The 11,493-nt window shown below is 42.0% G+C and overlaps 1 protein-coding gene across 1 annotated transcript; it reads right to left on the bottom strand.

Moving 5' to 3' along the window:
* Positions 1-14: 14 nt before the first annotated feature.
* Positions 15-5,254, bottom strand: batf (basic leucine zipper transcription factor, ATF-like). The gene is made up of 3 exons (XM_053444641.1): positions 4,954-5,254; positions 3,891-3,995; positions 15-897 (listed from the first exon to the last, which is right to left on the bottom strand). The coding sequence occupies exons 1-3, from the start codon at positions 5,014-5,016 to the stop codon at positions 697-699; spliced, it is 369 nt and encodes a 122-aa protein (XP_053300616.1). The 5' UTR covers positions 5,017-5,254; the 3' UTR covers positions 15-696.
* Positions 5,255-11,493: the final 6,239 nt, after the last annotated feature.

Raw genomic sequence — 11,493 nt, 5'->3', positions numbered from 1 at the left:
GGTGTGAGAAAAGATCATCCAAAAGGCATCACATTTAATAAATATCTCTGCTGGGTCTCCTCACAAAAGTACACAGGTCAAGACCCGTTAAAAAGCCCGTCCTTCAAAGCCAGTTATTTCTTTGTTCTTTTTGGTGCATCTAAGCCTACTTATAGGATCGTACATGTTACATTCTGTTTGTCCACAATCAATCTGTCGAGATAAGCTCCTGAGCATCTGCAGTTAAACATAAAAACACACAATAACACATGGAAATCTGAACATGGCAGGCTGACAAAGGTCTTCTATAACATATGCTTATAAACAAGCACTTTACAAAAAACAACGTATCGACTAAGTCGCCTGAACTTTCAGTGAGTTGGTAATTTTGCTCCAATGTAAACATATACCGGCTGATACTTCTCGCCATCAAGTCATTTAAGGTCACAGATCACAGAGATCAGTCAGAGAAAAGCAGAATAACGTGTAGAAGCAAAATAAATAGTTTTGAATACTGCATGTTACAGTTTGGGTTGAACACTGTTATTGTTTGGCTGAGTCATCAGCCCGTCGCGGTACTCCTTCATCAGTTTTGAACACTGGTTAGCATCTAGAGGACACATCTTTTCTCAGTCTCTCTCCTTTGAGGTCAGTCGTCTGTATGCTGGCTTGGCCGTCTCACAGGGCAGTTTGGGGCGGGGGGAGGGGGGGGCAGTGCTAGTAGTGTGGTACGGCGATGTGGGGTTGGTGGTAGCTGCTGTGGTGAGGAGAGTAGAGGAGGTCCGGGGTCTGAGGGGCCAGGCCGGTGCACAGAGGCTCGTGGCTGCTCAGAACAGACGACAGGTACTTGGCCTCCTCGGTCAGCTGCTTCACCTCCTTCCTCAGGGCGGCGTTCTCCTTCTCCAGGTTCTCGCTCTCCTTGAGACACACAGGGGGATACGAATTATCAGATCAGATGATGTGATTGCTGCTAATCTCTTGTCAATGAAAGAACAGATCTCTTTAGCATTAGATCCTTTTTCCAATGCAGGTATTTTTCATGTTTCACAATTTGTTAAAGAAGCAGTTCTGGTTCAGGAAGCGGGGAATTATGGGTAAAATCTATAATTCAGTTGTATTTCAGACCATGCAGTCACAGCCTAATGGCTTGGACACAGAATTAATCAATGTGTTTGGCTGCAGAGGGCACTATTGCTCAGTCAAAGTAACATAGTGTTGCTTTAAAGGGGACATATTATGCCCATTTCACCACAGTTGATATGGTTCCTTGGGGTCTTAATGAAATGTCTGTAACATATTTTGGTCAAAATACCACAAGGATCATTTAAAACAGCACCTTTTTACCCTGTCTAAAACAGCCCTTCTCAGATTGACCTGTTTTGAGTGCAAGAGCCCCAGCTCCCCAGGGCAGCCCCGCAGTGGGAGCAGTGGGGGCTTGAGCTGGCGCAGCAGCAGCATCCTTCCACATTGTTGAGTCAATGTTTAGAGGTGTCCCGGGGGTCCCTTGTTTATGCGGCCACTTAAATGGCTGACGGGTAGCAGCTAACGCTCGCCGGGGAGCTGGGCTCCCCTAGCCGGGGGGAGCCCCTAGCGAACCCGGCTCCCCGGCTAGCGTTAGCTCGCGAGCTAACCGACCGGTGGAGCCCGGCTACCGTTAGCTCGTGAGCTTACTCGTCCAAGGCCATGTAGCGAGACGCCCTACATGGTGTGACTAAGACGTTTATTTCGGTCGTAATCCCATTCGACGCACTCTAGCGTATCGTTTCTGACATAGAGGAACCACAACAAATCGTGTGAGTTGTTTTTTTCTAGAGTTTTTGGGACGGTAGACATGCCAGATACCCAAATTAACGTGTAGAAGCACTACTAAAGTGGAATTTTCATAATATGTCCCCTTTATTATATTACATTTTTATATTGATCTCATGTTTCTTCACATAGTGAGATCAATGAAAACCAAAGGTTGAAGTTAGTTAAAGCACCAAAAAAAAGTGTGAAAAAAAATGGTGTTGCTAATTAGTCAAATAAAATTCTTCTTTGACATGAAAGTATGAACATGGACTCAACCATAAACTTTAAATTACCAACCATGTGCACCTCAAAGCAGCAATTCTAAAAAATTTGGATGATGTAAGAACAGTTTCTGAATCAAGCTTTGAGATAACAAACTAGAGCACACTGCACGTCACTAGTTGATAAAAGCGTTTGTGTCTGTGTGTGTGTGTGTGTGTGTGTGTGTGTGTGTGTGTGTGTGTGTGTGGAAGAACAAGGGGAAAATCTTCCACTCGGTTAATATAAAGGTCATCTCATCGTGGGCAAGAGATCATAATACCGAGCTGTAGGTCCTTACTGTCACAGAACCTTTGGGCAAACCCCTGTTTCTGCGTCACTTGGCCAAACACAGCCCACTGCTATCAGCGCTTTACAAGAAGTGACTACCTCTTTCTATCCTCCTGCCCACGACACCAAATTTCAAGCTCATTTACAAAGCAGAGAAGAAAATACTACTGAAGAAACAGGAAATAGGCCACTGTGTCACAAAGAGGGAAACTTTCCTGTTTATCTATGAGAGACGATGAAAGCAGCCACAAAATGTGATCTGCGGTCCCCCCCCCAGTTTCTTTCTTAGCGACTGCCACCAGAGTTAAAGAGATCGGTAATACACACGTAGCGTTCTTCAGTGGAAAGATTCTCAGATATTCAAATCTGTTGGACTAGATGAAGAGACGGTTTTGGTTTTTCTCGAATCTTTTGCAGTTCATCTGATAAAGTTCAGAGAAGCCGCTGCTCTAAAAGCATCACGGAGACACAAGCACAAATCATGTTTCCTGCAACAAGGAAGTCACAGAGCGGGTTAATGTGTGGTCAGAGTGTCGCAATACTGGCTGATATTCACAGCAGGCACAGGTAAAGTATAAAAAATAAATAAAATAAAAAATTGCCAGTGAAAATATTGAGTTCATAGGCCTGCTGCAAAGGTTAGATAACTGGAGATTTGGAAGGAAAGTGTGCAGCGTTGAGAGACACCTGCACATCCAGACAGTTGGAGGTAAAGCAATACTCTTTTTAAAGTTTCATCTCCTCCCAAGTCCAGCAAGTAAAAGCTGAAGCAACAGACGAGGGGTGACGAGCAAAGCGGCTTCCCCCCCGAACACGCTCCTGTCATCAGAATCATCAGAACTGTACAGCCTCTCTGGTGCTGGACGCTGCTGCAGCAGGGAGCGACTGCCCACACGTGCTAATTTATTCCCGAGGCTTCTGCAAACATGCAGAGCAGCGTCCAAGTGTGCGGGCCTGACAGAAGCCATGACACATCGCCACATGGTCAGGTAGGGAATTTTGTAAATATAGTACGAATCCATTCCCTGGAGGCTTAAAAGCACAGAGCACAGTTTTGTTTAGGTCCATATATCGAGGAGATGGGTTGGATTCTGAGTCGGCGTGACCTTCATGCTGCACTCACATCATTGTTTACTTTATACACAAAAACACAAAAACTCTTTCCCACCTTGTTGTGGGAACCATTGGGTTTCTCTGGGATTTCGTAAGATCTTGATAGTTTTATGTAAAGTGTCTAGAGATAATGTATGTTGTGATTTGCCACTATACAAAATTTAAAATTGCATATTTATATAAATGATATGATTCCTTACTTGAATGAGATTAAAATGCCTTTCAACGCTATAAATTTAGATATTTATAATCCTCAAACCACAGAAGCCTTATTTATACTTCAAAGCACTGGGCAGTACTTTATTAAGAAACTTTCTTTTGACATTTAATCTCACGTGATCTCAATGCCGTCCTGACTTTTGTCTCTCTGACTATTTCTTTCACAAGCAGAGGTCAGTGTGAAACTGTTTCGGGGTGTGTGTGTCTGTGCTTGTGAGTGAGTGTGTGTCTCTCCTCACCAGATGTAGGCTGTCGGCTTTCTGAGTTTGCCTCATCCTGCTCTTCTGAGCGGCGATCCTGTTCTTCTCCCTCCGCATCACCTTCTTCACGTCGTCTGAGGAGTTCTGACGAAACACAAGCGCTGTCAGTTAACGTGTGTGCAGCAGCATCAGCCAGTCAAGTGAGTGGGGGGGGGGGGGGGGGGGGGGGGGGGTGACAGCTTTGGTGTAATGACAGTTTGACAGATGCTGTGTTTTACATGCACCTAACGTGAAGGGCTGGGACAGGGAGTGCCTTGAGTCATCGGTTAGGTGTAACGCTCACCCTGTTTCAGGTCCTGAACCATCGATCTTCTTGGTATCGTAATAACTAATGCACTCGAAAAACTCTGAGTCACTTGCACATCATTTATCCGCCAATAATCTGCCATATTCTGAGCCGCCAATGCATTACTTTAAATTTAAAAAACAACTGAATCTGCTGGGACTTTGCTCTATCGACACACCAACTTATAACATGTGAAAAAATAGCTTTTTAATGGTTTTATTTCCAGAATGCTCTCAAGCAAGAAGATGAGTAACAGTGTGCTGGAGACAGGCACGTGTGAATCTGCACAGCCCTCAGGGTGATGGGTAGTGCCTCACATGCACAGAAAACATACATGACACACTGCCTGTTCCTGACAGCTCTCATATCAGTCACCGAGCGAGGAACGTGCAAAGACAAAGGATTCCTCCCACTTAGAACAGTGATGAGTTCTGCGATTCACTGAAAGCCTACACTTGAGGCGAGTCATGCCTCCAGCCCATGTGTGCATGTGAAACACCCAGAGGAGCTGTGAAATGAGCCAGCGAGGACATGAGCTAGTGTCTCTTTGATAGGTCGTGTTGCTGCCCAGCAAATATACACAAAATCAACTGCGTCCATTCGAAGATTTAGATGTTTAATTCACAGGATTTGTTAGAAATTTCAAATAAAAAATAAAATGTTGTCTACAAAGCATTAACTGTTTGACATAAACACACGTGTTAGTGAAATTACGAGGCAACCAAGTCACAAAGTAAATTTGAAAAGCTCTCTTACCGGCCTGCTTCCAGGTGAAGGGGACTTGTAAGTTGTGTCATTGCTGTCAGAGCCGTGAGCCATAGCCGACCGCAGCGACTGAAACTGTGTGACTCTGTCCACTTCTGCTTTGTGTTCTTCAGTGTGTGTGGTTTGTGTGTGTGTAAGAGAGAGAGAGAGAGAGAGAGACCGAGAGAGAGAGAGAGAGTCTGTGTAGCAGCCCAAGTTGCTGAGAAGAACTTTAAGTTTACCATCTATGAGAATTGACACACCTTCTTCCCTCTTTTCTTTTCCCTTTCTGTTACTCCTCCTCTTTCTCTCTCTCTCTCTCTCTCTCTCTCTCTCTCTCTCTCTGTCTCTCTCTCTCTGTCTCTCTCTCTCTCTGATGACACACACATACACTATACACACATTAGCTATATCTGATGTGGTTTCTGGTAATAATCTGGGTAAGTTGCATTAGACTGGAAGTCACATGGCTGGTGGAAAGTTAAAGCATGCATAATGAAATCGTGTAAACTCCACAAAAATTACATATTGAGGGTTTAAGTAACGACAATATCAATACGGGTGGGTATCACCGCCGCAAAGAAAGTTATAGGAGAAGAACCATACGGAAATTACGTTTCTACATAAATCAATATATGTACCGTGTTGTAATGCCTTTTTAACGTATATGTGTGTTTGTACCTTTGCTTATGTATATTTGTGAGGCCCAATGTATAGCCCAGGCAAAGGGGGGACATGGCGTTCTTAAAGTCAACAGTAAAACTAAGGCAAAACTTAACTTCTGTATCTTTGTGTGTGTGTGTGTGTGTGTGTGTTCGTCTTTGTTAGATCCATTGGCGGGTGGCAAGCAACATCAATGTGCCCCCCCGCCATCCAGTGTGTCCTCTTCTCTTGACCTTGTCTGTTTGTGTGTGTGTACTTACATCCTTGTGAGAAAGTGAGGACATAGTCTTTTTTGATTCAAAGGCAAAACTCAAAATCAGGTGTCCTGGTTAAGGTTGGGCTAAGGTATGAACTATGGTTAGGTTCAGGTTTGGCCTTAATTGGTCATGGTTAAGTTCAAGGATCAGGTTTTGGTGAGGCTGTATTCAATGAATGGAAGTCAATGCAGATATCTGCATAAACGTGTGTGTTTGCTGGGCATGGCGGGCATCCCCTCTTCCTCTTTATGAGCCGCCACAAGTGATGTCATGTTTCGACTAAATCCTCCAGAGACGTTGCATCCCTGTGTTCCACATGGACGACCTCATTGTGAACTTTTTAACACGTTTCATGGTAATTTCCAGAAGTGCCCCACGCTCCCTTGCTCGTAACATGGCAGCTGCAAAAGGTAAGGCCAGGCCTGGGTGTTGAGGAAATGCTCAAGGGGCTCCCCAAAAGCCCACCTGTAGAGGTGCCTCATTGACTTTCAGTCTACAGTAAATGACTCTCTACAATCATGGGGAAACTTGCAGAAAATGTACAATTTGAGGACATTAAATATTCACTGAAGTTGTGTAGGAGAGAAATGTACAAGGAGTTTTTGTTGTGGGTTTGATACTGATTCTTCAAAATCCAGGAAATCTATGTAAAACTCGATGCACAGCGACTCTCAAGCTGCTCTGCCCTTTACTCGTGTATGATATTCTTGTTTGCCCCCATCACGAGGTGGCATTTGGTGGCGCAAGAACTCGATTTTCTTGTGAGAAAATAAAAAAAATAAAAAATCAGGACCAAAACAGCTTTGCTTGGCAGAACAGTCCTCCCACACAAAAACATGTTCTTTCTATCATCACAGGCATTTTGAAGCACTTGGTCAGGGGCAGACATTTCTAATACTTGGCATTTAATGCCATCCCGAGTCTGTAAAAGGAAAAAAGACAGAATGAAGAGCAAAGCTGATTAGTCCAATTCTGCCTTAACCAGGGCGCAGACACAATAGAGGACAGTAATAGAGCTGCGGGAAACAAAAAGACAAGAGAAAGGCTTTGACTTAATGTGTCCCAGTTTGTTTCGAGTTTTCTAAACCTGAAAGATATAATATGTAACAGTTCTTTATTACAATGATTAAAAACTACAAGAAATGTGTAATATATTTGGTTGATTTTTGTACACGCATTAATCAAAATGTTTCCAACAATGTACAAACCCAAAAAAACGAATTTTTTGTAAAAAGAGACGTTTGATTTTGTTGTACTAATAATTGCGTCATATCAACTTTATCCGTGGCTTTGTCTGTCTCCACTATAAGTTAATTTGGGGCAAATGAATTATAATAATGAAATACATACTGCTAGCCGGTTAACCTTTCGGCTGAACCTTTGTTTCACTGTTTGAATTATTTACTATTATTTCTTATTATTATAATTATTCGCTGCGTATCCTGAATAAAACATGAATATATCACCTCATCCATGATTTTCACCTCGCGCTGCGTCAGGTGGATTTTCATCGGCAATAGTTATGAAAACAACAACTCCCATGATCCCACACTGCTTCACAACGTCATCGAACTCGGGCTTGAGAGACCCCTATTGTTCAAGGTTACATACTGTACGTTTAAGTGACTTCGAGGCAGTGGGGTGCTCAGATGCTTGAGTTCTATCCTCATTGATCCATAAAGTCTATAAAATGCTGCAATGATTTCAAAGATGTGTAAATATATTTTGTTTTATTTGTCTGTCATTTTGTTTATTTCAGTAAAATACTGCCATGTTTGGGATCTCTTCCATCATATCAGCTTTTTAACTCTCTTCACCACAATTGTGGGGATAAACTCTCAGTAGCAGTGACAGGCTTGACAGTGTGTTATCAAAGGAAATACAGATCAAACGTACATCCTGAAGAACATTCAGTACAAGTGACAATCGCTAACTGATCTTTAATCAGTTGTATCGCTGTCAGGCTTCGTCTTCACGCGTCGTTTACTTGGAAAAACCCTTGAAGTCTCATTTGTTTGGATAGAAAACAGTGAGGGCTTCTCTCTTGGAAATGAAAGTGGGAGTTTTCCAATAAATTAATGAGGGACAGTGAAGAATTCTGTCGAAGCTGATGCTCGTACACACACCAACAGTGACACATGTGTCGTGAGTTTCACCTCAAAACAAAGGCCATGGATGAGTCATGGCAGACATGTAAAGTCCAGTAAGAAGCTGACTTTTGTTTTCACATCATAAACAGGATTATGTTGATATGAGGTCTGTTCTAACATCTTATATACAACTGAACTATTGGACGACTTTTTTAACTTATTCTTGACCAGTATCAACTGAATCTAATAATCATTAGATGCTACAGGCATAGTTTTTGAGGGACTGAAAATATCAGCTGTAAATATATCCTACTCTAGATCATGATGGAAAGACAACTATGGATCAGGATTTTAATTCTCCGAGCGCATCAGCTATTGTAATTAACACAGGATTCAGTAAGTCTGATTAAAATGATCACATCTCTAGTGCAAGGAAGACAGCGTGGACGAGCACATCATCAGTGCATGAAAGTGAAACAAGGGAGGAAGTGACAGTGAGTGATGGGAATCTGACACGTTAAACATCTGTACTGGTCTCGAGCACTGGTTTATTATTTGAATGGACATAAACACACACGAGACACCTTATTGTTAACCAGCGATGTAGAAAATGATAACATCGCCACATTGAATCAGATTAAACATTATTAACAAAGCACAAATAAAAGCTTATATAAGTGTAGAGAGAGGTTGATGTAATTGTCTAAAAAGACTGAGTCTCGCTGTGTTACTCAAGCTGCACTACAGCGTCTATTCACAGGCGCGATCCCACTACTGAGCGGCACGGGGGCTTTGACCTGCTCCGTGTCCGGCCTGGGCCGATGCACCCCTCCTTAGGCGACCTGGAGGTCCCGGGCTCCCCCGGGAGAACCATATCGATACCGAACTTAGTGCGGACACCCGCTCGACATAGTCCGCTGCAGCTCAGAGCTCTTGAGCTCAAACGATCCTTCAGTCTCAGACTCCCGGTAGCTTGGATTACAGGCGCGCGCCACCACACCCGACGAGGATGTCACACACTCACAGAGCTTCAAATGGGACTGACGTCACGTCATAACACTGCAGCGGCCTCTGGTGGTGTAGAGCTGTTGTGGCTTTTGTCAGGAATCAGTAATAAAACTGCTAATAAAGAGACATCATGGTAATGATCCAATCTGATCATAGATCAGCAGATTCATCTTGTTTGTTCTGATACAACGCTGATGTAACTTTAAAATTAACTCAAGGTGAACAAGAGTCACAACTACAAACAAACATATCAATAAAAATACGTCTTTATGGATCAATTGTTCGCCTCCAGGATATTTTCAATCACATTCATCAACTGAAGAAGATTTGTTCTTCAACTGACTTTGAACATTAAACGAACACATAAACACACAGGCACACACTTTATTGAAACTAATACATGAAATAATAACACGTTTTTATATGATAATAAACAAACACATTGTCAGGGGAAACATTTACTTAACAAACAATAATATTAATAATGATATTCTAAAACTCTGTAACCTGTCAAGATAAGATTTAAACTACTGATTTGGGGCATACCAAGCCACTGGTTATAACTTAGCCACCCATCTAACATTTACTAATATTTATTGACCAACAAAGAACCTTATGCCAAATCCAGTGAGGTATATTTGGCCGTAATAGTAAAAAACAACAGTGAAATAATCATTCAACCTCTTAGATTGAGTCACTGATGTGAATATGTGAAGTCAAGTTATCAACAATGGACAGAAAACTTGTAATGGAAGAAACACTGTAGTATTTTTCCTAATAAAATGCAGGAGATTTTATTACCTATAAGACTTTGTTAGTGATAAACCTGAGTTTGTTCAATCTCTATTCAGTCCGCTCCAGATTTTTGTTTGATTGTTGATGTTTTGTGATATTAGTTTACAGTTCACTCAGACTTTCTACAAACTAAAAGTGGTTCACATGAGTCACGCGGGTGATGAGGTAAACTACTCAGTGGACAGTATCGTCAACACTACAGAGATCACAGAGCTCATGGCTGACTGCAGTTAGTGTCAGACAAGTACATTCAATGACGACAGACTGACACAATATCATCACTGACACCGATTGAGGTAACTAGAATCGTGTGTTCATGATTTACTTAAGAGGAAGCTGTTTAATCTGTAGTTATAGTTTGTCTCCCCCTGTAGGCCATAAGTATAACTGTAGAGAGGAGTGTAAAAAGACTCTAGCGGGTGCTGCCGTCTGCTGGTTGAGGACAGTAACTGCAGAACGAAACGTGCTTTCATGTCAGTCTCCAAAACAACAGGAAATTCTCCAACAACACCAGAACAAGTGTTGAAAAACAAAGTCGACAAGAGGATTTGGAAAGTCGTCAGATTTAGCTCGTGTTTCAGTACTTCCTGGTACGTCCCTCCCAAAGGATTGTGGGAGCTGTAGTCCCATCTCCAGCCATGGGATCGAGGCTCCTGGCTCCTGCGGCAACAATTCCTGATTCCCATCGGAATCAAATTCTAGCAGGTAATATGTTTTGTTATTCTGGAAACATTATAATATAATATCTATACGTGTGTGGAGTGGTCGTTCTCCAACCAGGGGTTCGTGGTTCAATCCTCAGTGTTACAATCTTCATTCCAAAGTGTCCTTGGGCGAGGTACTGAGCCCCTCAAATGGCCCCTCATAGATGTTGAATGCACTCATTTTTAATCGCAATGTAATGTAATATGTATACGCAGATATACATATAAGCAAATATGCATATATCAAAAGAATAAGTCTCTGACAGGCTATGACATCCGCTAAGAAAACCATAGTTGATTTCAGGTATTTTTGGTAATTCCAAAAATCAATGATCCTATTTTGAAAGCTAGTTCATTGTCACCTCTGAACTTCAGCACAAGTTTACCTGCACAAAGGGAGAGCCTACATACTTACTCAGCTATCATTTCTGAACTAACCCTTTTTAAATCATAGGGTTCATACACATTTTGACCAATGGATTTCCATGACTTTTCAATAACTTTAAACCAAATTTCCATGACCAAACATTTTGTGAAATCTCGGTGTATACGTGAAAAAGTGACACAATTTAGTATTTAAGCTAACAATGAAAATTCCAAAGCAAACAGTATACCTTAGAACACACATTCTTCACTCAGGTAGAAATACAAATATGACTCAAGTAAGTAGAAGTATACGTTTTGATGCAACCTCTTTACTCAAGTAGAAGTAAAAAAATACAGGCTTTTAAAATGCAAAGTATGAAAGTTAAAAGTACCCCTCTGAAGTACCCACAGTATCTGTGCAAAGCAAACTGAGGCTCATGTCAAATAAATATAGTTCATTCATATCAAATAAATAAAAAACGATATTAAAAACAATGGTCGAAACAAAAATATAATACTGGATGAAACGCGTTGGTAATTAATGTAATATCAACTCTGAGGGACTGCATCTCTGAGACTGTGGCCAGTACCTGCGCGGCGCAGGGGACTGTACTGTCTCCTGTCTTGTTGACCCTCTACACCTCTGAGTTCAAAAACAGACGAATCCAA

This window comes from Pleuronectes platessa, chromosome 17 (assembly GCF_947347685.1).
Source record: "Pleuronectes platessa chromosome 17, fPlePla1.1, whole genome shotgun sequence".
Classification (NCBI taxonomy): domain Eukaryota; kingdom Metazoa; phylum Chordata; class Actinopteri; order Pleuronectiformes; family Pleuronectidae; genus Pleuronectes; species Pleuronectes platessa.
The sequence above is the reverse complement of the archived record's forward strand: the minus strand, read 5'-3'. Positions and strand labels throughout refer to the sequence as shown.

Bases quoted from the DNA above. Each gene is read 5' to 3' on its own strand.
- batf (XM_053444641.1), bottom strand. From the start codon at position 5,016: ATGGCTCACGGCTCTGACAGCAATGACACAACTTACAAGTCCCCTTCA. The intron at 3,996-4,953 runs GTAAGAGAGCTT...GTGTTTCGTCAG, and splicing joins CTTCACCTGGAAGCAGGCCG to AACTCCTCAGACGACGTGAA. The intron at 898-3,890 runs GTGAGGAGAGAC...GTGTGTCTCAAG, and splicing joins AAGCCGACAGCCTACATCTG to GAGAGCGAGAACCTGGAGAA.